Source organism: Belonocnema kinseyi, chromosome 7 (assembly GCF_010883055.1).
Source record: "Belonocnema kinseyi isolate 2016_QV_RU_SX_M_011 chromosome 7, B_treatae_v1, whole genome shotgun sequence".
NCBI classification, from domain to species: domain Eukaryota; kingdom Metazoa; phylum Arthropoda; class Insecta; order Hymenoptera; family Cynipidae; genus Belonocnema; species Belonocnema kinseyi.
The window spans coordinates 43,238,594-43,265,811 of NC_046663.1; the positions used below are offsets into that span (position 1 = coordinate 43,238,594).

Below are 27,218 nucleotides of genomic sequence, written 5' to 3' on the forward strand. Positions count from 1 at the left end.
GTATTTTGAAAAGAAAAACAATCCCCTTTTTCGTAAAATAACTCCCTTATTTTCCTGAAATTAAAATGCTGAACCACTATGATCCCTGATTCTTGCGTAAATTATTTTTCGAAGATAAGTATCATATCCAAAAAAGAAAATTACATATTTTTCAAACGAATTATTGTCTAACGTTTCATCCGAAATTGGCATTTTCATACTATTTTAATGCCGAAATTGTGTTGGTATACATTTGGGAAATTAATGTGATTTTTGTGATCTAATTATAAATAATAAATCAAAAAAGAAGTCTAGGGACTACTCGATTTTTTTTCCCCGCCTAGAGAAAATAGTCTCTCAGTTTTTCTCATACCTCCCTCAATTTGCTGCAGTTTCGTGACAGTCGTTCGATAGCAGTTAGGGAGATTGATTGGTGCGGTTATCTCTCGCTATGGGAGCTAGAGAAAAATAGAGGACATTAGGTAAACGATGAAATGACGTTGGTACGACTGGTAACGAACGACTGATAGTCATTGAAGTGGAATCAAATCGTGCCCAATAAGGGGAAATGCGAATAAGGGGTTTTTCGAAACCAGAATTTCATCAGCTAGCTTGCCTTGTTCACGTTTAACAGAATCGATCTCTCGTTATTATGATTTGCGTGCATTCAGGTGCGATTAAAAAGAATAATTTATATGATACTTATACGAAAATATATGCGATTTTTTTAGATAATTAGAAAGAGATAGGATTGCATATGATCAGGATATCCACTAGGTTCGGGTGAAAAAACAATATTTTTGAATTTTGTCTATGGCTAGCAAAAATCTTTTTTTTCACATATCAAAATGAGTCTTCATGATTTTTTTTGGATTTTTAAAACAATATCTTCAGTTTGCAGAAATTTTTTAAAGTTTGAAACTTTCAAAGCAGTAATTTTTTCGATATATTTCAATGTTTGGTCACCATTTCTTCATCGAATTAGTTTTTGCTGTACGAATTCATTTATTTTGATGTAATAAACGATTTTTTAAATACTTTGAGTGTAAAACCAATTCTGGTGATCAATGCAGTTACCTAAAAAATCATTTTTATTTGAAAATGAACGTTTTAAAGATAATAAAAAATGGTAAGAAATCATAATTTTTTTTAATATCCTTTTCAGGGTTCTTTTAGGACTTGAAAATACATATAAGTTTAGACGGAAAAGTCAAAATGACTATAATGACGATTTTGGCGCATCATTGAGTAAAATAAAATTTCTCAGCTTCAAAAAATGTTCATATCACGATCAATTTCGATGTTTTTATATAGTTTTTTATGGTATAGTTTTTTCTGTGGTTTATTTTATAATAATTATAAAATAGACCACCGAAATGATTATTATGTGTTAATTTCGACTAAGAATAGCAAAAATCTTTTTCTACATACTTATCAAAATGAGTCCCCATGATTATTTCAGATTTTTAAAACAATATCTTTAGGTAGCAGAAACTTTCTAAAGTTTGAAAGTAGAGAATTTTTCCATATATTTAAATTTTCGGGCATCAATTCTTCATGGAAATAATTTTTACTGTACGAATTCATTTACTTTGATAAAACAAAAGATTTAAAAAAATTTGTATTGTAAAAGAAAATTTTGGTGATGAATTTAGTTACGTAGAATATAATTTTTATTTCAAAATCTAAATTTCGAAGATAATAAAAAATAGTAAAAAATTATCCATTTTTTGTATTATGCTTTAAGGGGTCTTTTAAGACCTAAAAATACATATAAGTTTAGAAGAAAAAGTTCTGGATTACTCTTACAGTAAACAAAGAGCTGCAAAACTAGAGTTAAATTTAAATAATCTTCAAATGAATACGAAATGACAGAGAAATAGCACATTACATGGACTTTTTTTCAAGCTGGACACATATTACTTTAGTTAATAAAACGCCAAAATTGAAATTATTTTTATTATTTTCGTAACTTCGATTTTGAAATAAAACTGGTATTTTACGTAACTACATTCATCGCCAGATTTTTGTTTTACAGTAACAAATTTTGAAAATCTTTTGTAAGATCTAAATGAATAACTTCGTTCAGTAAAAACTAATTCCATGAAGAAATTGTGAACCAGCATTGAAATATATTCAAAAAATCCCTGTTTTCGAAGTCTCAAACTTCAAAAAGTTTTTGCTAACTAAAGATATCGTATTAAAAATCTGAAAAAAGTCATGAGGACTCATTTTGATATATTGAAAAAGATTTTTTCCAGCCATAATAAAAATTCAAAATTTTTTTTTTCGGCTCGAAGATTCACCGAAAATCCAGGGAAATACTGGGAGTTATGTTTACCGGGAAATGGCAGGAAACTTAATTAACTGACCCAGCTCTTTCATTCTATTTTACGAAAATGGTTCTACTAAATTCTTTACTAAAAAGATTTATACCTGGATTAAAAAAAACCATTTTAATGAAGTATAATGCTGACTTGGATCCGTGAATTTTTGAGAAACATGTTATATTTGTGATGGTTTAGCAGATTTTTCGATGTAATGTTATATGTATTTCTGAATTATTTCAGACAATTGCCGGAAAAAAAAAATTATAAAATAGATCTTGAACAAGAAATTTTATAAAAGTATATGATAACTCCGACTTTAAGAGAAAAATTTTAAGAAAAATTAGCAACGTTATATATTTAAACACTAAATTTTCCAAAAGAATGATCATTTTCTCTCGTGAACAAATTAGAAATCATCCAAATCTTTTAAAATCTTTTGAAATATCTTGAGATCTTAAAAAGTCGTCAGAAATCATTCATATCTTTTAAACGTTATGAAATTGACCAGCATAAAGTAAGAATTGACCGGTAGACACTAGGGTGGTTCAACCTTTTTTTTTGTTGAAGTTGTATGCATATCCTCCCCAATTTTGTTTCCATTCGCAAAAAATAAATGCATTTCTTTAAACCAAAAAATCCTAATCATCAATATTAGGTGGATATATCAACTTGAAACTCAACATTTCTTTTTAAATTTTGAGGTATCCAGAAATCTATAGTAATGTCTAATAATTTATGTTAATTTATCGGTAAATTAGGATAATTTTTCAGTAACTAATGGTTTCTCATAACTTTGGGCTGGTCAAATCGCTATTCACAACCACTCTTTTAAATTAAATTGTCAACACAATATTGAACTTATTACTCATGCCAACTAGCTTAAAAAATACTTCTTAAATAGAAGCATGGGTGTGAAATTCAAGAAGCAATTGTTGATTCACATTCTGCGGATTATTGTACAAAAATGTTGGGGGCCTTTATTTGTTGTAGATTCGGTCTAAATTTGGGGGGATATTCATACAAATCAAAAGAAAGAATTTTTCAAAGCATTTTTGGACCACCCTAGAATACACCTTGGTCAGACAAAGGGGTATGATTTAAACAGCTTGTGTCGTTTCTATTCAACAGTTTACTTTACACATTTCAGACCCATTTTTTGTGGCCTTTCTTTATTTTTTATGTTTTTTTAAATGATCCTGATGAAATTTACGATTGCACTTTCCAACGTCATGAATCTCTTTCATAAGACTTTCATAAAATGTAAATCTCATAGTTAGAATGCAAATACCACGCGTTCACTCACCGTATACTTCGTGTTATGCTGCCTGTGTGCTGAATGCGAAGGAACTCGTTACTGGTGGTGGCGATGTGAAAATATGATTGTTTCTCGTTGACAAAGAATGTGTCCGGCACCCAAATGTTTTTGATAAACTCCGAGCCCACGCTCAGAGTTTCCACGCCTGTTCGCTTTTTGAATGATAGTCGTTGATCCTTCCAGAATTGCCGGAAGTAAAAGTCCAACGTGAAGTCCTACCCGATGAAACATAAGAAAACATTTAAGTATGCAAAGTATTTTATATCTAATCTGAAGATTCAACGGCGAAGTGATTTCGATGGAAAGATATTTTAAAATCTCAAAAGAAAATTTTATAGTATCGATCGGTATCATTGTCAGATGTATGACAATATTCAAACAAGATCAATAACCACTTCGCGTTTAATGAGCCAGAAAATTGAAGAAGTTGATGAGATGAAGGATGAGTTGTGATAAAACGATCTTTAAAACGATATATATATATATATATATATATATATATATACATACATACATACATACATACATCAATTTACATTCCTTTAAAAATTTAGCATGCTCTTCTCTGTTATTTGTTTGAAAGGTCTTAGTATTTTTTTTACCAAAATCGATAAAATTGAAATAAACTGCATCTCATATAAAACCAATTTTAATATTTTTATATAGAATACGCTTTAATCAATGCGAATATCAAATGAATTGAAAATAAACGTAGTAAAGCTATTTAGCATATTTAAATGAACATATTAGTTTGGAATATAAAGTTTCCCTATTTTTATATAGAATACGCTTTAATCAATGCCAATATCAAATAAATAGAAAATAAACGTACTAAGGCTATTTAGCATATTTAAATGGACATATTAGATTCAAATATAAAGTTTCCCGGCGGAAAAATTTCAAGTTAAGTTATTATTAATAAGGTATCGAATTTTCGATAAACTGTCGGACGTTCGCTTTTGTTAATACAATGCAATCCAGGAGTATGAGAACAACATATATTCTAGTAATTCAAAACATGCATCCTATTTCAAGCATTTTTCATAAAGTACAGAGATAGTAAGTACAAAATATCAGTCCATTTTCTGATTTTTGCGAATTTTCAAGATTTAACAACCCCTGGAAAAATCTGTTTCTCGAATTGTCATAAAAAATGTGTAGACTTGTGCAAGATGAAAATTGATGGTCGGGCACTGACTGACGACAGTCACTTCTTGACCACCGATTTTCTTCTCTAAATTTTTTATGATAATTTAAGAATTAATTAACATGTTTACAACTTCTTTGGATAATTCTAAAGAGGATAACTTGAGGCTTGTTTTGCGCCATTTAAAAAAATGTTGCCCTTATTTTTCTATATTTTGTCTGGAGTTGAATTCAAATCTATAAAATTGACAAAACTCGGAAATTAGACCGCAATTTCTGACTTACTCATTCAGAATCTGTTAATTAAGGGCTAATTAAGAAAGGGCTAATTAGACAGGAAATTTAGCAAGAATTTTAAAGCTTTGTTTCAAAATTGTGCTTTTTGATTTTATTCCTAGACAGTATTGCATTAACTAGGTTTCTTGAATGTGGATTATTTCTGAATTCTGTAGCATAATAGATGATAAGAACCCATAGAAGCTTTTGAACATTAAGTCTACTTTCACTAAGTTCTTAACTGTTATAGATAGAGGACTATTAGGTGTGCGGATTACTCCTGATTATGTTTATAAGTACTAAATCGCTTTTTAGTTGCTGTTTTTGTTTCGAATGAATAATTTTCGATGTTTTGAAGAGGAATATGACGATTTTCAAGATTTTTAAGTTTTTCAAGGAAGCTTTATTATCATCAAAGAATAACAGAAATTCTGGAGGTATTTTTAGACTAGATGGAGTTATGAATTAAAAATTTTGTTTTAATAAATATTTTCTGAAAAAAAGATCTCCTACGCTCTGCTGGGAATCGAACCATAGAACTTCCGATCACCCGTCGGGTGCTTTTGCCTTAATCTACTAGAGGGAATAAAAGAAAAATCCTTTTTCAGAAATAAAATCATTATTTTGCCAGGTGTTACAAGTCAAATTTTGTAAGGAGGGAAGGAGAAGATCGTTTTTTTTATTTTAAATATTTTCAAGTTTGCGAAACTTTTAGAAAAATGGCATCAAAGTCATGATATTGCGACAACTTTAGAATTAAATCAAACATAGGGTCCTGAAAGGAACTGGTCAATCTCTTAGATTTCTAAGCAACTTTTTTGGGATAATTCGCTCACCTGTATAGAAATTATATTAAGGCTTACAGTTATTTAGTTTGATTATTATCTTCAATACTATTATTCCGCAAAATGTGTCAAAAAGCACTTTTTTTACAAAAATCGCTTGAGACGCACAATATTTAATTGCTAGTTTTGTATTTTAACCAAAGCAATATTTTTTATTTTATAACAAATAATTTCTTTTGCGAGTGTGCCACTGCTCGAAAAGTTTCGGAAATTCAATCAAACATTATACATAAATTACACGTTAATCAGACATTATACGCAAACACTTTGTAACATCTCATGGCCTGATAGTTAATTTTTGTATGAAGTTATCAATACATTTATTAAAAAGTTTAATTTTTTCCGATTTGCACTAATTAGTTGTTGAAATTCATACATTTTGCATAGAGATTGAGACAAATTAATTTACTATTCCAATTAGTTGACAACAGCTACTTTCTTTGCAATTACTTAAACAATCTTTGTAAACAAAAACCAGTTTGAAAATATGTGAAAGAATAGGCTTCATTTTTTTCGTATACTAAATTAAAAATGTATTTTCAATAACTCTTTCTTGTCATATTTACTAAAGTAACAGTATCTGTTAATTATTTAAACAATATTTACAAGAAAATGTACATTTCAATCTTTTTTCCATTTTATTTTCTTATTGTCATTTTTCAAAAGAATCTTATAAGAATGTCTTTTCGATGCCTTTTTTATAGTGTTTTTTAAATTTAGAGCAATTTCTAATTATTTTAACAATTTTTATAAACAAACATGTATTTTTGCCTATTTTCCATGAACAGGATGAACTTATAAATTAAAATACTTTTAAAATAAAATATATCTTTAAAATATATCAAATAAAATTTAAAATAGGTGAAGACGAACTTTTCAACAACTGCTACCTTGACGATAGTGAAGAGGCTTTACTATTGTTTATTATGATATCTAAGTAAATGATAAAAAAATTTCGATTTTGAAAATGTGGCATGCCTTTGAACAATTAAGTTCATTCTTTGAAGAATAGTAAAAATGGGAAATTGTTCAAACAAATGAAATTTTTGTTAAATAACAAGAAATGACAGAAAGAAGTAATTTAAAAAACCTTGAAACATTTCGCGAAGAAAATTAGCCTGTTAATACAGAGATTGTCAAAATGTGTATTTCTTTACAATTTTCAAAAAAGAATTGGAAAAATAGAGCTATTTATAATAATCGTAATAGTACACTCATTTCTCTTAAATTTCATGCGTAAAATTTGAATTTAAACAATTAATCATCGCAAATTGCGAAAAATTATATTTATGAACTTATTTTTAACTTTATAAAAAATTTAATTTTCTTACTAAAATAAATTATAAATTATTTACGTATAGTTATTATACAGATTTAAGTCTTGTTTAATTTTAAGAATCTTTAGAATAGTTAAATGCGTGCAAAGTCATAAAAAAAGCATTTCATTTCTTAATAAATAAGAAATATTTCTTCGTTTAAAACCAAAGAATTAACAGTTTCTGAGCGATTTATGTAGAAAAATGCGTTGTGGCACTTTTTGTGGCCATTTCCATAAATATAGTTTTTCAAGTATTTTTATTTATTTAACATTTCTGGGAGTCGCAAAAACTAATAAAGTTGAAGATACTTTAATCGGTCGTCTGCAAAAATGAAAGTCAATATTTATTATTAAATTCTCAAGCATGATTAAATTCTTTCTAAAGAGGATAGGATCTTTCGTGATATATAGCAAACGTCTTCTAGTGATTCGAAAGTTCTTTAAATAATCAGAAGAAGGGGAACTTACATGATTCGGCATTTTGTTTGAATGTATTGTCCTTTTAGTAATCAATGACCAAACTTGTAAAATAATAAAGTAATTAGTTAGACTTTTCGGCAATTCTTGAAAAAAACCAATTTAAAAAATGTAAGCATGTTATGTGGACCGCATCGCGCGAGTCTTGTAACTCTTGGTTAGATTAGGTGATAATACTTCGTATTTTTAGCTAAAATATTTATTATGAAAATTATATTAATATAAAATATTGTTTTTTCAATTTTGATTAGTTTTAGTCTGTTTTTGAAATATAATATTTTTTTATTTTTCTTCATTTAGTGAAACAATGTTATATTGATTATTGTTACTTTCCTTTTATAAGATGCTGATAGAATATGCAAAAATAGTATAATAAGAATGAAAGACGAACTTTAAAAAATTGAAAGAGATTTTTTTTCAAAATGCAGTATTTTCAGAATAAGCATCGTTATTCGTAATCTTATTTTTTATTCGATGTGGAAATTCTTACTCTTTTTATTGATCCCAAAAGAATGATACACAATTAAAAAATCAGAAAATGAAGGCTGTTTTCCTCAAATTCTTGAAAGTGGATTTTCTCAAAAAGCCCACTTAATTTTTGTTAAAAATAAATGGTTATATGTAACACATCCTTTTGAATTTCGTTCTTGATAAAACCTTCCTTCACAATGAAAACAGAATATAATCAAAAATTATATTACTAAAACATTTCCGAACCTCAAAAATTGTTTAGGATGCATACAACACATAGGATGCTCTTTTTATATTAACCGAAACTTTTTTAAATATTGAAAATAAATAGAAAAGTTGGAGTTTATTTGTTTAGTGTATGTGCTTATATAAGAAAGGCATCCTTTCAGTTTTATTAGGTTTCAACCGTTTTTAAGAAAGGAATTTTTTAAAGGTATAATTTACTTATATAGATATGTAAACTTTTGTGTACACATTTTCTTTTTCTTTTCGTTGTTTCCGATAAAAATGCAAAAATTCGATTTTTCACAAATAGTTTTTGTCAATATGAAGTTATGGTTTACCGCGAAATAAACTTAAGAGGTATATAGTTCATATTACCGCCTATTACAAAAATTTAAATCCAAAAGGTGGGGTTCCTGAGAAAATCCAATTTCATTGTTATTTTGTGCATTCAGCCATTATATATATATTTTAAATATTTCCAATTTTTTGGCGTTCAATTGAAAGATTATAAACTTCGATGCTGAATAAAAAAAGAAAATCTCGCAAAATGGACTTCTACTTCTTCTTTAAAAAAACGGTATGACTTCATCTAATCTTCAATTGAAAAACTCTCACATTTTTGTCCAGTTAATGTGTATGGATTTCCTTAAAGCCATTTTGAACGAGAATGGGTGAAAACGAATCATATTACTTTAGAAAATTACAAGTTTGGTGATTACCTATGTGTCGAAGGATTATAAATTAAAAAAAAAATAGCATGATGCTTCTACAACGAAAAAAAATTAAATAAACTAAAGTGTAATCATCTTACGAATTAATTTTCGATTCTAAAACATCCATCGTTCCAAATGAGCAGCTTATTTAATTCTATACCGTTTATTTTATGTGCTGATTCTAGAAGATCATGAGAATGGATTGAGAAAGGAATACAGAGAAACTTACTTCGAATGATGGGATCAAAGCCTTTACGTTTGCAAGACACGGCAAGGGATGTGAACTACCGTAACAAAACATTCATGCAGCATGCTCCTAAGTCTATTGTTGTACATTTGAGTGGTTTCAAAACACGAATTGAACATGCGTATTTGCTGATACCTCCACGTATGCTTGTTCATTACTTTGACTTCTCTTACTCAAAAAATCTGCAAATTTTATTAAATCCTCTGACTTAAAATAGCATCGAGGTCTTTAGCTTCCGAAATTCCATTTGTAAAAAAAGTCTTCTTTTCCATTACCTCTTTTCACTTCTTGAAAATTACAGTAAACGCGAACTTTTACGTACTCACGTGCCCATCATGCGGATGTCATCGTTTTATCCCTGAGAGTGAAACATTTTTAGAAAAAAAAATCTCCACTTTGACATTCTCCCCGAATTCCTCGCGTGCACTTTTTTGCCTATATTTTTTCCCAGGGGTTGAATTCAGAGCTGCTAGTGGCGAGGCATTAAGCTCTCTCTTTTTCTCTTTGACGAAAGCCTATATGCTGCATGAAAGTTAGGGTTGACTTGGGTGTTAAGCGCCCTGGCAGATATTCGATACGAGCTGCCGGGACTTGTACAATAGCGAACCGCGTTTATAGTGATGGATCCTGGGGAAGCTCATGTGAATGTATAGAAAGCACACGCTCACCTGAAGCACGATTAAAGTGTGCAATTAAGCTAAGCGATAACAAAGTAATGTTCTGGGGTTAAGGTTGCCGGTAGAGTAAGAGGAAAGTTTAGTAGAAAGATAAATTAAAGGGATAGAGTCAATTAATGTAATGCAATGTTAGCCTCAGAAAAGCCTTATTCTATTTTCTTAAGAAGAACTTTGAAATATTTTTATATTTTTAAAATTAAATTTGTCTGAAAAAAGATCTTCCCACTTCGCTCCATTGGGAATCGAACCACAGAGGTTCCAATTGCCGGCCGGGTACTTTCCCATTAAACTATTAGAGAGATCGAAAGAAGAATATTTTTTCATAAATACATGCTATTTCAAGCCAGGTGTTACATTTATGATAAGAGTAATTTGAAGGAATCTGTATTATCATCAGAGCTAGTTACTATCGATCAGTGTAGATGTCATTCCACAATCTGTGAAAATAGAAATTAAATGTATTGAACAAGTTAACTTTATTGACCGCGAAAAAACCGGGAAATGGCCAAGAACTTTATTAGAAAAACGGGACTTAAGTTCTAACCACAGTAAAGTTCAAGTTTTCATTATTTTAATAATTTTAGTCAATTTTGAAAAGTGATTTTCGCTTTATCTACAGCCGCACATTTTTCAGATAATCTCAGTTTGCTCTAATTAAATCATAATCTGGTTGGAAATGTAACTATTTCGTTAAAAATCCATTTGTTAAATTAAAAATGTAACTATTTCATCAGAAAATGAAAATATTTTGCTGAAAATCCGTTGATTTTTTGTTTAATGAATTCTATTTTTAACAGAAAATTTGACCTTTCTATTTTTGGTTGAAGACGTATCTTTTTTTTATGAAAACTCAACTATTTGGTTGAAAAATGATATTTCTTATTTAGAAATGAAACTAGTTGTTTGAAAATGTATGTGCTTTGTGAAAAATTCTCCTTTTGTTTAGAAAATTAATCTTTATGTTTCAAAATTCATCTTTTTGGCACAAAATTGAAGTATTACAGTTGAAGATTAAACAATTTTGTTAAAAATTCATCACTTTGACTGGAAATTGATTCCTTTCACTGAAAATGTTAATATACTTTTTAAGTTGAAATTAATATTTTCTTTTCCAAATTAAATAATTTGGATCAAAATTTGCCTCTTTTAATTAAAAATTCAACTATTTCGTTTGAAATCCACTTTTTTTTAATCGACTTTTTTTGCAGAAAATTATCGTTTTCGTTGAAAATTACCCTTCTTGTGTAAAAATTCTTATTTCATTCAAAAATTCAAGTATTTCAGTTAAATGTTTATTATTTTAGTTGGAAATTCCTCTTCTGGTTTAGAAATAAAATTACTTGGTTGAAAGTTTTCATAAATTATTGTTTTTTGTTGCAGATTTATCGTTTAATTAGAAATTCATTCTTTGTATGCAAAAAATTTTACTATTTTTTAAATAAAAATTTTGGTTCTGTTTTGGTTGAAAATCATTATTTATTTGAACTGAAAATGTAATTATTATATTTCAGTTAAATATTTCATAAGTTTAGTTAAAAGTATATGTCTTTCGCTGAACATTTATTTTCCTTCTAAAAATTTAATTATTCAATTTTTGGTTGAAAAAAGATCTTTTTTTTTTGAAGATGTATCTCTTTGGTCAAAAATTCAACTATCCTAGTTAAAGATTCATAATTTTAGTTAAAAATTCTTCTTTCTGGTTTAAAATTCAACTATTTCAGTTAAAATTGAACAATTTTAGTTGATCACTTTTAAATCACTTTTAAATTGAATATTCCATACTTTTAGCTAAAAATTCATCCGTTTGGTTAATCATTAATATTTTAATTAAAAATTTAATTAATTAAGTTTTGGTTAACAATTTATCTTTTCCAGTAAAAATGAATTTGCCGTTGTTGAAAATGCAACTATTTCAGTTAAACGTTCATTATTTTAGTTGAAACCTCATCATTTTGATTAAAAACGCAACTATTCCAGTTGAAGATTTATCATTTTAGTTGAAAATTGAACTATTTTCTTATAGTAATTCTGTTCAAATTGAATTTAGAATTTAGTATTATCACTATAACTTTTTTATCTTGTTTTAAAAAATAAAACGTAATATTCCTTTTATAAGAAAGAAGATAAATAGAGGAAATGCTTTAATTCAGTAAAATGCATTTCATTTAAGAAGAAATCTTTCGGTTGACTACAATTTCGTTCATAATAACAGATTATCCAGGTAAAATTGAATTGTATTTCATTAACCAAATTGTTTGCAAATTAAACTTAATTTATCGAATCAATTTATTGTTCTAATTTTAGCGCTTTCTCACGTTAATGAGATATTTGATCAAATCACAAAGTACACATCTTCCTTTAACAAAACCATATCGTTTATTTAACCAGATAATTGTTTTTCTCATATCAAAACAGGGTTAGTTCTGCAAAATATGTGTATTCATCAGAAAATGAGTTTTGTTGCGCCCAAAGAAATTTTGTTGAGTCCAAAAAAATGCGTATTAACTTTTTGCTCAAATAAACCAAATGGTTCAACAAAATGATTTGGTTAGCTTAACCAAACCGCTTTGTTGCTTTTGTACCTAATAGAAAATTGATTATGAAAAAATTATGGGATTTAAAAAATGAAGGTTTGTGACAATTCTTCTCAGAAGTTTGAATTTTTGTGTTGAAAATTCAACTGAAATCTTTTACAATGAACTTTTTTGTTGAGAATTCAAACCTTAGGGCAGAAAATTCACCTGTATACATTTTTGTTGATAATTTATCTTTGCAAATTAAAAATTCAACGATTTGTTTAAGCATTTGAATATAAATTTAACTATTTTTTGTGCAGTTCAATTTTTTTTTTTGGTTGACAATTGGTTGAAAATTTGACAATTGGGTAATATTTCCCCTATTTGGACCAAATATTCGTCTTTTTAAATTAAAAACTCATCTTTTTTGTTGTTAAAAAGTTAACTGTCTTCTAAAAAATTCAATTATTTTGTTCAGAAGGCAACTGTTCTTGGTTAAAGTTTAACATGTTTTGTTTAAAAATTCGATCACGTGATTGAATATTTATTATTGAAGGTTGAAAGTTGAACAATTTGGTTGAAAACTTGTCTCTTTTGCTTGCGAGTTAAACTATTTCGTTGTAAATGCAACTGTTTAGTTAAAAACCATCTGGTTTTTGGATATCAACTATTTGTTTGAAAAATTAACTGTTTTTGGATGAAGTTTTATCTTTATGTTTAAAAATCCTACGAGTAGTTAGAAATTTCATCTCTCTAGGTGGAAAATTCGAGTATTCAGTTGAAAGTTGAACTATTTTGTTAAAAATATAATTATTTTTGAAAATTAATTTGTTATAATGTTGGCTAAAAAGGCAAATTTTTTGGGTTAATAAAAGTAATTTGGTTGGGAAACGTGAGGAGAGTAAGGAAATGTTGAAGATGAAGTTTTGCGGGCACCCGTATATAGTAAAAGAAATTCAAAAACAAAAGTAATTTGAAAATTTGAGAAAAATATTAAGTACGATGTTAAATTTTTATATTTTAAGATGTATTCCACAGTGTTTGAGAGTGAGTTATTTTGTCTCATTCTTCTCATGAAAGCTTTTGGTATCGTCTAAAGTCTGTGATCTTGAGGACCGGGTGCAATTTAACGTCTCTGTAAAGTAAAAGCAGTCCATTTACTTCCGATAGATGAAGGCTCTTTTGCCGTTTCCGATAGAAAAGTACACCGCAGACATCTACATTTAAAACGCGCTCAAGTGCAGTACATAATGTACAGGTTTGTAATCCGGTTCTTTCTTTCTGTCAACCTCTTGTGCAATGCGGCTTTCTTTTTCCTGACCTGTTCCTTTTAATCCTACATACGCATATGAATTCTAATGCTCTTTATTTAAACCGCTAGAGTAATTTTTATTTCTTTTTTATAAAAACCTTCCTTACTCCTCCCACATTCCCCTTTTCTTACTTCACACTTCGCCACAACTTCCCCAACTTTTTTCTCATTGTTTCCCCCTCTTCTTGTTTCTCTCCTTCCTTAGTTAATATTCTCCATCCCCTACTTCCCTTTCTCGGTACTCACTTCCACTCTCTTAACTAACTCTCCTTCTAACCATTTCACCTAGTTCTCCTCACTTACGCTTGCTTCTCCTATATCCCACCCCGATTTCTCCTACTTTCCCTTCCCTTTTCGCCCCTTATATCCCTTACTTCCACGCTCCTAATTCTCCTACTTCTCCTCCCTTCAATTCCCCCACTTTGCTTTACTTCCCACACTTACTTCACTTCCCCTCCTTGTAACTTCTAATTTATCACTATTTCCCTTCTCTTACTTTCATTCCCTGTGTTTCCCCCGCTTCCCTCCACTCGCTTTCCATCAATTCCCCTAGTTTCTCTCACCATATCTCCCCTCGCTCCTCATACTTTCCCTCCACTAATTTTGTTTACTTCTCCTTTTCTTATTTTCCCTTACTTCTCCTAATTTAACTTCACTCATTGGCCCTTATTTTTCCTTACTGCCCCTTTTTGAGAAAAGTAGGACCACAAGTTCTGAACATTCAAATGAACGAAATGGAAAAATGATTTTCAGAAATTAGTTCAGGGTGGCGTAAAAGTAAGTATGTATTAAATAATGTAACAATAATTTATTTTTAGGGGGTTAAACAACCTTGCGTATAAAAGCATGTTTTTTGGAATACAAAATATTACTAAAGTAGCTTTTAAAAAGGCACAAAAGCATGAAAATAGGCGCGTTTATGCAGTTGTTTTTTAAAATTAAAAACGGTGCTTAATTAGGTGGGGTGTGAGCTTCCAGAGGATAAATTTAAAAGCACCCTTAGTTTTCAAAATTCATAAAATTATGTAAAATAAGCGCCAATATATAGTTGCTTTCGTGATTAAAAGTTCTGTGAAATTATGTGGTTATATACAAAATGCTTTAAACGGTGTAAAAGCTTTCGAGAAAAAAAATCAGAATTACCCTTACTTTTGAAAAATCACGGAAATTAATGTTCAATTTTTATTGTCTTCATAATGGTGTAGGAGAAACACCATATACTTTCAAATTTCCTTCTTTATCTTTTGTCATTATTTATTCGGGTTTTATTATTTTTTAAATTTTGATTAGAGTATTTTCATGTATACTTGTCCAAATTTTGTCGTTTTTTATTCTTGAAGTTTAGATTTTTTAATCCAGGAACTTTTCTATTCGAATTTTTGGTCTTCTAACAGAAATTTAATTATTGAACTAACCTATGCTGCAATTTTGATTCTGTTTATTTAATTGTGAAACAAAAAATTATCTATAGATATTTTTTCTTCTAGTTTTCCGCAAGAATCAATGACATTTTAATCGCAAACATACAATTTAGAGAATCCTCGCAATTTCTAAGCGAAATGAAATGTAAGCTATAATAAATTAAATTTTTGATTTTTTAACAAAATTTTCTTAATTTTTAATATACTAAATATGAATTTCCAATCAAACAAGAATAAACATCAGTCGAGAAACGTTGAATTTACAAATAAATAATTTTGTTCTTTCAGAAGAGAGTTAAATTAAAAAATATGAAATTTAAATCCAAAAGAACGAATTTTTCTGTCTGAATAGACAAATATTTTGAAATGCTGTTAAATTATCCACCAGAAAAGATTGCTTCTTAAGAAAACACTCGAATTTTTAAACTAAAAAGTCTACTGTATCATAAAAAAAAATTGAATATGAATTTCCATGAAATATGAAAATTGAAATTTTCAACAAAAAAGTTTATTTTCAATAAAAAAGATGAATATTCAAAATAGTTAATTTTTTAACAGAGAAATTAAATTTCCAATAAAAACGTTCATTTTTTGTCCACATCGTTGAATTTTCAACATGCAAAAATGAATTCTCAACTATAAATGTAACAGTTGATGTTTCATCCGAAAAAGATCAATTTTCAACCCAAAAATAAAAAGATTAATGTTCAGTTAAAAACTTATTCTCAACACAGTAGACAAATTTTAAACCCAATATGCGAATTCTCAACTAAAATGATAAATTTTTCAACCAAAAAACTAGTTTTTAACCGAATAGTTGATTTTTCAGCCAAGAGAGAAAAAATGTTCATCTAAAAGCTCATTCTAATCAAAAGATAATTTTTCTAAATAACAGCTGAATTTTTAACTCGAAACTATGAATTTTCAGCTAGAAAGTTCATTTTCAATTAAAAAAGATAAATGAAAAAAGAAATCGAATTTTTAACATCATAACTAAATTTCCAACACGATAGTTAATTTTTAAAACCAATATTTGAATTTTTAATCGGCAGAACTGAATTCTCAATAAAAAATGAAACAGTTGATATTTTTATCCAAAAAGATTAATTTTCAACCAAAGATGGAAAAGTTAAATTGTGCGTAAAAAATGAATTTTCAACAGAATGGTCAAATTTGTAGCTAAATAAAATAATTTTTAACACGAAAATATGAATTTGCAACCAAAAAGTTAATTTTAAACCAAGCACCTGCATTTTTAACTAAAAAGAGAGAAAATTTTCAACCAGGAAGATTTGCTTCATACCAAAAAATACGAATTTTGAACTTAAAATGATCAGATTCGAACCAAAAATAAAAATTCACATTTTAAGGTAAAAAATTAAATTTTATAACGAAATTTTTTTCAACAAAATAGCTAAATTTTAATCCAAAGAGATGAATTTCCTACAAAAATGATCAATCATCAAATTAAAAAGTTGAATTTTTAATTTAAAAAATGATTTCTGAACCACAAAAGAAACTAATTTTCAACTAAAATTATCAATCTTAAAAAAAAGTGATTTTTGAACAAAGTGGTCCATCCTTCAACCAAGTAGTTACATTTTTAACAACAACAAAAAAAGATAAATTTCCATCGAATATTGTGTTACAAATATTTAAACAAGAAAAGATTTTAATTGGAGCTTAATAACAGTTGGATTAAGCGAAAAAGATCAATTTTCAACAAAATAGTTTAATCCACAATCAATAAAGAATAATTTTCAACCAAACAATTGAATTTTTATCATAAAAACCTAAAAAATATTGTAGTTGTCTTCCCCTCAAGAATATCTGAAAAAGCCTAGAGAGAAAAATAGCCAAACCTTCGAACTTTGAACACACTTTTCGGCGTGTATTTACGGTATTTTCGTTGGCAGCGAATGATGGAATAATCGTTGAACTAAACGTTTTTGGCAAAAGGAGTGGAAAATTGTAAGAGGATTGCATTCGATTTCGCTGACCGAGAAAAATCGGGAATGCAGAAAATCGTATCATTGAAGCCCGGCGGTAAGGACGAGAAGCGGCGCAAACTTATTCCAGTCAGTAGTGGGTGGCGAGTGAGTCAAGAGTCCTCCGCGAGCCGAGGGTCGTTTGCCGGCAGCATGTCCGAACGATAACTCTCCGGCATGTATGTGCTTCTCTTCTATTCGGTCTCCACTTTTCCGATGGTGCATGTTCACGTGATTTGGTTCGTCGTTGTCGCCACCAACGGTTGGCCCGTTTGGCGCCACTCCAGGCGCACTGCGGCCCTACCACGTCTTATGGCCTAAACTTTAAGGCGCTTCACAAGGCTTGCTTTTTTGCCCATGTATTACAAATGACAACTTTTTTCCTACAATTATGCAGTGCTTGATGTTGAATTTTAACCACATAATCTAAAGGGCTAAATAAAATCCCTCCGAGAGGGTTTTTTTCGAAAAATAGTCTTGGTGTTGTGTTTTTTTAATTAATTGAAAATATGATTCATTATATGCCCTTGTGAGGGAGCAAAAGGCCACCGTGAATGTACCCATGGTGATCCGATGGTGCATAAAAGGCATACTCTTTTTAATTAATTAAAAGGAAACAATAACAAGAACACTTTGCGAAGAGCCCTTTCTGTAAGAAATTGTATTTAGCCCTTTAGACTATGTGGTTAAAATATGACATCAAAAATTAATAATTATAGGCTAAAAGCGGTCATTTATAATACATGGGCTGAAAGACGAGCCCTTGGAAGCGCCTTAAGGCGGTTGAAATGGCTGTCAAATTGGCTAGGGGCAAACTAAATCTAAACGCATGAATTGTTGGCCGAAATATTTTAACCACATAATCTAAAGGCAATTATGCCGAACCGTTCAACACGCTTTTTCCAGAAAATGTTCTTGCTGTTTTTGTTTTTTGTAATTGAAAGTGGAGAGTATTTTTTCTTTCTTGAAACTGGCGAATCTGTGCATTTATGTACATGCATGAATATGAGGTTGGTTTTGATTTTCAGAGGAAATAAATCCGTAATTTTTTTTCGAAATTCACGTATTCACGTGCCACCGGACACTTCCAAATCCCATTTCCTTAAGATGGGGAAAATTTTTATTTTCTATAAATGAAACACATGTTACAGGGTTTCATCGAAACGCGCCAAGTTTTGAAGGGATATAAGAGGAGTTTATACGAAAGGAATCCATACTAATAACTTTTTTCACGCACCCCCAGCCTCTCTGTAAATCTTCAAATATGATAAAAAAAAACTACATTTTTACGTGTTACTGTTAATTTTTAGTAATTGCTGTCGTCGTTTTTATACAAATAATTACTAATGGACAATTATGATATTTCTCATGGCCTTTTCAACAATTTTTAATTGTTGAAATCAATTTAAATTATTTAAACAATTATTCATTCCTAAAAAATATACAAAATATTCAAATTTTTTGATTTAAATGTAATAGTTTGCAATTTTTTGCAGTATTACAATTTGTTTAAAACATTATATAACTATTTAAACAATTAATGTTTTTTAATTACAAAATTTCTAAAAAATGAGCCAGAGTTGTCCAATTTTTTCTCAAAATGGTTTCCTAAACTACTTTTTGTTGAATAAATACATAATATTCATACATTTCTTTCAATTGATAACAAATCTCTATTTGTTAAAAGAATTTCTATTTGCCCAAGCATTTTTTTCGACAACTCAAAGAAAATTGAAATAAAATAGAAGACATTTCATTTATTTTCGGACTGAATAGTGTATAAAAAAATGTATTCACAATTTTTCAATTTTTTAGGGAAATATAATTTTTTCAACAATTATTTTGCCAAAAATATTTTCTAAATCGTATTTTCTGGATTAAGTATAATATATTTTTTCTTAATGTTGTTTGAATTGAGTATGGATGGTTTACATATTTTTTTCCGCACTATTAAATCAATAATAAAAGCCATAATAATATTTAAATGATAAAAGTGCAATTATCATTGCATTTTTTATATTGTTACAATCTTTACTATGATTGTATTACAAAAATACATACACCAACTAAATTACGATTCAAGTTTCAACATTTTCTCTGAACAGCATTTATGAGGACGAAGTGTTTTACTTAAGGTCATTTATAATAATTAAAATAATTACAAGAATAATTTAGTTAACTTTGCACAATTAGTACAATTCATCTATAATTATTTGAATGCTAGAACGCATAAGACAAGTTAATCTTGAAATTGACGAAAAAATCGAAAGTTACGAAAATCTAAAACGTTTAAAACCAAAGAGCATGAAACAATTATAGAACAAAAAAATTCAGCACTTTATCACGGCGAATTCACGTAACTTTTTTGCTCGATTTATAATCTCGACATCCCCCCTTCCAGAAAACGCATCAGAATGGATGAAGAGTGGACATTACTTGCGAGGCTTAACAACTGTTAAACATTTAACAGTAGTAAATTATTTGGCTGAAAGAGATATTACATTAATATAAAACTTTAAAATGTTTAATACTATTTTAAACATATTTATTTAAAAAATGATTGTTTAAACAATTAACATATAGTTAATAATTTTTGTATACACTGTACAGTCAGAAAAATAATTGGATGTGTCCTATTTTATTTTATTTTTCCTTAAGTTATCGAAAAAAAACTGCTAGAGTAAATAAAATTTGAGAAAAATCGGACATCTCTGGCTCAATTTTTAGAAATTTGATAAATAGAAAATAATTAATTGTTTAAATCATAATATAATATTTTAAAGAAAATTTAGCACTCCAAGAAATTACCAACTATTACATTTCAATAAGAAAATAAGATTATTTTTTACATTTTTTGGGAATTATTAATCGTTTAAATAATTTATATTTATTTAAACATTTAAACATTGTTTAAAAAGTCATAGGAAAAATTCAAATCATCCAGCGGTAATTATTTGTATAAAAACGACGACAGAAATTACTAAAAATTAATAATAGTACGTATAAATGTTTATTTTTTATTTTTCTGTTGAAAATTTTCAGTGAACAATATTTTGTTTTTATCTTCTCCTAAAAATATTAGTTAAGTATATTTGAATGTGGCAAATAAAGTAGATATAACATTTGTTCGCTAATTTATGAATAACCTTTTTTTTATGTATTACAATAATGATTTTTTCTCTCAACGCGAAACATTTGTAAAACTTTAAATTAAAAATGTTAAAAATTCAACATCTTCAAAATTTTGAGAAGTTTAAATTATAAATTTTGTTTCCTTTAGGTTTCACAGTCCAAAAATTTTTTGTTGCTAATACATTTATTTTGGTTAGTAGCCAAATGATAATGAATGCACGTACGAATACAGTCATTTCATAACGAAAATTGTATTTAGAAACCAGAATAATTACATTATACTTATTTAGTGGATCGAAGAAACATCTTTTAGGTTGCCGCTCTTGCCCTTTGTCAATGCCCCCCCCCCCCCCTGTACTGTGTGTGGCGCGCCAGTTTCAACTTTCAAGCGAGAAAAAAATACTCTCCACCGTCAATAACAAAAAACAACAAGAACTTTTTCGGAAAAATGCAAGCTGAACGGTTCGGCAAAATTGCCTTTAAATTATGTGTTTAAAATATGGCGTTCAACAATCTAGCCGTTTAGATTTAGTTTGTCCCTAGAGAATTTGAGAGCCGTTTGAAGCGCCTTAAGGCTCTTCAAACGAATCTCACGGGTCACGGTTTCGCTTATTTAGTGTAAAAGCATAAATTGTTAAAATAATATTTTCACCACATACTGCAAAAGCAATTATACCGGTGCGGAAAGAGAGCTTTTTCCGGAAAATATTCTTTTTTACATATTTATTATTGAAAATGGAATGTTTTTGCGCCTGAAACCGGCAAGACTCTGACTATTGTGTACGCTGGGCTGACGATGTTGCCGGTTTCAAGCGTAAAAAGCACACTCCATTTTCAATTAAGAAAAAAAAACAAGAAGTTTGAAAATTCATTTTATTAGACTATAGTGGCTACTTATCGCCTCATCTTGTAGAATACTTTTTAGAAAGATTATTTACAGTATTTAAAACTGGAGGAGAAAAATAAAATCCTTTTCATTTCATATAATAGGGGAAAAGTTTTATTTAATAGAAAATTAAGAAATACTTGAACTTTTGACCAAAAGATTAATGTTCTACCAAAAAAGTCAAATGTTTAACAAAATGCATGCATTTCCAACCAGATAGTTGAATTTTTAACTAAAAAAGATCAATTTTCATCCAAAAATAGAATAGTCAAATTTTTAGTTAAAGAAAAAATTTCTGACAAAAAAACAAAGAATTTTTTAATAAATAGGTAAATCTAGTGATATAAAGATGCTTTTATAAAAGAAAAAAAAACATTTTAATTCAAGCACATTCTCGAAAAAACTCTTTGACTTTCAAATAAATCCTGTCATTTCCAGGTTTTTCCATGTGTTTACAAAATTCCCTGACAATTCCAGGAGTTTCCGATTTTCCAGATGAGTAGAAACTAGGGTGGTTCAAGAATTCGACTTCCGGTTTATTGTGATTGATGTCCCTCCTTAATTTGTTCGTTTTCCGAAAAAAGAAATTTGTTTTGTTTTTTTCTAATCGTCCAACATTAACCCGTGCTTTATGGAACTAAAGTTTTAAATGAGAAATGGTCGTTTTTTGTAAAAATGAAAAAAGTACTTGTTATTAACGTTTTATGAAGTCCAGTTTAGCAACCTCTTAAAGAGAAAAGAATGCTCAAAAATAATAATTACCACACTATGAACTTTAATTTTAACTCTCTCAACTCTGCTTTATTGTGCCCCGAAGATGCCCCAAATTTGTCTGACTAGCAGTTTTATGTCGAATGCATGCTAAAGACTGTATCGTTTTAAACTTGTTTAAAATTAATTATTTTCATTCGATAAGTCATTTGCAATTGCTTTGAAGTATAATAATTCTTGTTTATCATATCTGGTCATTATTTAAACACTCGTTAATTATTTAAAGCATTTTATCGATGTAAATCGTGAACAGTTATTATTTTATGGCAATAAAGGCACAATTAACCAATTCTAAAAGTAATATTTCGATGTTGAAGATACTTTGAAATTGCGCAAACAATTTTAATTTGTTTAACGAATTATTTAATATAACTTGCTCCTTTTCATAGGAAAGATTAAACAAATTCTAGTTTTTTCGCATCTCTTATACTATGTCGCTTATTCATAAGTATTTTCTTTCATTAATGAAATCGATCAGAAAAAGTAAGTAAATGATGATTAATTTTTTAAATAATTACAAACTGCCTTCCACCACGAATATCACTCTTAAGATTCTTTAAATTTTTAAGATTTACAGAAAACAAAATTTTGTTTAAACATATCAGAATAGTTTGACTAATTGTAAACTGCTCTTGACACAAAATATCACTATTAGCATTCATTCAGTACGTCATCGATTCCAGAAAGTAGTAACTATACAAGATTTGCAGAAGAAAACATTGTTTAAACAAATTAGATTAATTAATTCTGTAATTAATAATAAAAGGGGGGCTGGTGTTTCGATAGCAAGTTTTTCCCATTTAAAACTCCATGTTAATTTCGAAAGCCCAGGGGTACGGATTAATTATTAAGCGAATAGAAAAAACGTCTTTCTTTTTTCGGAAAACAAAAAAATAGGGGAGGTTAGTTCATTGGAAAAATCGAATTCTTACAGACATAAATTTGGCACACCCTAAGGGTATAATTCGAAATTTAAAAGAAATGTGTAATATTTGCATTCACAATTTCGAGATACTTTTTCTCTTTTTGTCATAACTCAGTTGATAATAATAATAGAAAAAAATGCTTTATACAGTTTTATTCGGAAGTTTCTTAAATTTTATGGAAGAAAATATGAAAATAGCACTTAAAGTGTAATACAAATTTTAGCTGCACGATTTCTTTTGCGATGAAATTCCTCGAAGTTTTCAAACAACCACCGTGCCACAATGTGAGCAAAGACAGGTATTGAAATATTTTAAATAAACAAATGAAATAATCACAACTTTTTATTTTTATAGAAAAACTCAATAAATTATATTTAAAACTTTCTAAAACATTTTCTCTATTAATATTAGCGACTGCGTTATTTAGAGCTGTTTTTGTTTCTTTTTTTCGGAACTCAGTGGCTAATATTAATAGAGATAAATGTTTTAGAAAGTTTTTAATTGTAATTTATTGAGTTTTTCTATAAAAAATTGTAATTATATCATTTCGAACTAAAAACTTGGCATAGTTATTTAGTACCCCGAATAATATTAATGGCCCAAAGTGGAGAAAAATCTGAAACATGGCTATTGAAAATTCTGGATGATTAAACAAAAATGTTAATTTTGAAAATTTATGTTAAATTTATAAATTCCCCAGATATTAAAAAATGTATGAAATTTACAGACATTCAGAGTATCCAAAAATGTTCGGAAACTTTCACTAAAATATGGTAAATATTGGAAAATCATGGTAATTTATTGGTCATTTATGGTAACCTATTGTTTCGATTTGGTCTAATCTGTCTCCAGAAGACATTTTTCTTACGATTTTGTAGTATTTTATACTCAAAGAGAAAATATAGCATCGAGCTATTTTTGGAATAGTTATAATTTAAAATTCAAGAACGTTTAAAAAATAGTTTAAATTATTGCTTAGGAATTGTAATTCTGAATTGAAAACTGTGTAAATAAAGATGATAAAAAATTAAATTAATTGAAAACTATGCGTTTTGTGGAGGTTTTTATGTTGCAGAAAATGATTTGTTGTCACCAAGGTTATTAAAACATTTTTGCATTCGATTTTTCTGTGTTATTTATAACTTATAGATAGTTCTAAACTTTTTAAATATTTCAAGCGAACAGTATTCACCCCTTTTTTGAATAATTGGAATTCTATTTTTTATTTCACACATTCTAATTTATTGTTTACGAAGTGATATTTCACATTCAAAACTGAGTAAGAAAGTATTATAAAAAATGCGATACATTGAAAACTGTGCATATTATAGAGCTTTTTGCAGAGCAGAAAATAGTTTTTTGTTCATGAAGGTGATTAACGCGTTTTTGCACTCGACTTTTTTACTGTTTATTACTTTTGTATAATTTGTTAATTAACATTTAAATATTTTATCAATTTTCTTAATTAAAATCTATGAGATCTGATAATACTAAATTCTTCACCTGTATATTCTGTAAATATATATTATTTTAGGTTCTTTTAAGACATCAAAATACAAACGTCTAAGAATAGAATTGATATTTGAAAAATTGTATTTTTCACTGTAAAAAATGTTTTCTCAATATGAAGGAATATTTGAGCTTTTCGAGAAACACGACGCATCTGAAACATGCTTGAAATATGTACGTTTTTTTAGTATTATTATATAATAAAAAATGTTAAAATAACTATTTTTTATCGTAAAATACTGATCGAACCCTCAAAATTTTTTAAATGTTGTTATTATCAATTGAAATATTTTAAAAGCCCATGTAATCACATAAATTTTTTTAAAACCCTTGAAATAATTAAAATGTCTTATGATTTTTTTATAATTTGAAATTACTGGAAATCCTTAGAGTCCTATTAAAATCTTTTAAAATCTTCAAAAACTACTCTAAATCATTTCAAATACTCAAAATGTTTAGAAATATCTAATAAAATTAATTAATAACGAAATAAATAAAATAATTTGGAATTCCTCATAATTTATTCAAATTTATTTAAATTATTTGCAATCCTTAGAGTCTCATTGAAATCTTTTAAAATGTCTAAAACCCAATTAGAATCATCTGTAACCTTCGAATTATTTAGAAATAATTAATAACACTAACAAAACTAATAAGTAAATAAATAAAATAATTAAAAATATCTCATCATTGATTTGGATAATTTCAAAAATTTTGATATTTGATACTTGTTTTGAAATTCCCTGTAATCTTTAGGGTCCCAATAAAACCTTTAACTACTTCATTAATTCTTAAAATATTGTAAAATACTTTGAGTTCTTTAGAAATCGCTTAAAATCCCTTGAAATTATTTAAAACTACTTTCAATCTTTAGAAGTTTTATAATATTTCGTGAAGTATTTTCAAGCCAATTAGAAACTTTTACAAAATAGTTCAAATCTCTATAAATTCCTTGGAGTCTTCTAGAATTAGCTGACACCTCTGAAAGTCTCTTAAAATCCCTTATAATTGTTTAATAAGCCATAAATGTTGATAGCCCGTGAAATCCTTAAAATATTGTAAAATACTCTTCAATGTTTTGAAATACTTTGACAATTCTTAAAATCGTTCAAATGACTTTGGGTCTCTATAAATCTGTAAAAATTTCTTGATCTCTTGAAATATTCGTGAATTTCGAAAAAATGAAAAAGTCACATAATCGGACTTTTAAAATTCATTGAAGATGTTTTAAATCTTTTAAAATCTCTTAAAATCCCTTCAAATCTTCTTAAAGAATTTAAAATTAATAGATTTTGGTAGTGTTTGAAATATTTTAAAATTCTTCACAGTCTATACAGAAATGATTTTAAATCACTCGAAATATTTTTAAATCCCTGGCAATCATATACAATTCGTTGTGGTCTTTTATATTGGTCTACAATGCTTTGATAATTCTTGAAATCTGTTAATATTACTTAAAATAATTAGAAATCCATTAGAGTATTTTAAAGTACTTTGAAAACGTTGTAACTTTTAAACTTTTCAAGACCCAAATACGAAATTCGATATCCCATTTAATTAACTGCAAAGAATTTTGGGTGTATTGTTTCAAACGAAGTTTGATTCTTTTATTACAGTAGATAATGTTTTATTTATATTTACAGAAAAAACGAAATATTTCACCACCAGACCAATCACGAATAAAATTAAAATTAAAAAAAAATGGAACACTTTTTTTACATAGGTATTTGTCAAAATATAAATTAAATTGGAAACGATAATGTTCAATTATTCCTTTTGTTGAAAATGCAGGAAAAAATAGTGGATATCTCTGGTCGGATTGTTTGAAAATAAATAACGAGGTGTGATATGATTTTTCATTTTATTTCGTGAATCAATACCTTATTGAATCTATTACGGAGAAAAATGTGTTTTCATTTTTCAGAATTACAAAATTAGCATTGCGAATACGGTCTCTTGTGGATATGATTTTTCGGTGTTAGTATATTTTCAGCTAATTGAAATCTGTTGAATTGCAAATGAGAAATTTTCCCAGATTCCCTTGGGGAAAATTTAATGGTGTTCAAAGAAAAATTAAAGGATTTTACATTAAGAAAAACTGATGCTAACAAACCGAAAACATCGAATAATTGTATGAAGTAAAATTTGAGAAAAAGAAAACTCAACTAATATATATTCTTTTCAAAGCTTTTTAAAAATCGGCTTTGCGACCATTTCAGAAATTTAAATTGCAATTATTTTGTTCTATTAGCCTAAAAAGCCCTAAAAATAGTATTCTGGGTGCAAAAATAAAAAATTAACCAAAAATTTTGATTTGAAATTTGTCTTGTTCGTCAATTTTGCTTTTTATTTGAACCATGCATGAAAAAGAAAATTTTTAGCTGTTCTATCATACAAATTTTTCAAAAGCTGAAAAAATTTGTAATTTTCAAGCTTAGCGATCTCGCTTTTATGAAAAGTTATAAAGTTTATGATTCATATAAAGATAATGTTAAAAAATTCTGTCTTGTAAAAATAAAACTATTTTATGCACATACTTTTTTGGTGAAATCGTGATTTTTTTTGTCAAACTGACCAAAGAAAAAACAATTCCAGATGATGATATACAAGACTTCCGTATTTAATCGAAATCGATTATATGTGTACAGTCTGTCAAGTTAAAGCGTGGGTGGCTTTACTCGCAGTCGGTAAGGTGTATCGACATGATTTTGGTGTCAAAATATTAAGAAGAGCTCCCT

The 27,218-nt window shown here is 28.2% G+C and overlaps 1 protein-coding gene across 1 annotated transcript in view; it reads right to left on the bottom strand.

The window, feature by feature from the left end:
- Positions 1 to 27,218, bottom strand: part of LOC117176284 (gamma-aminobutyric acid receptor subunit beta) — a 325,198-nt gene that overhangs the window by 116,156 nt on the left and 181,824 nt on the right. Inside the window, exon 4 of the mRNA XM_033366468.1 lies at positions 3,613 to 3,839. Coding sequence (XP_033222359.1) covers positions 3,613 to 3,839 — 227 coding nt within the window. The remainder of the gene's footprint in view (positions 1 to 3,612; positions 3,840 to 27,218) is intronic.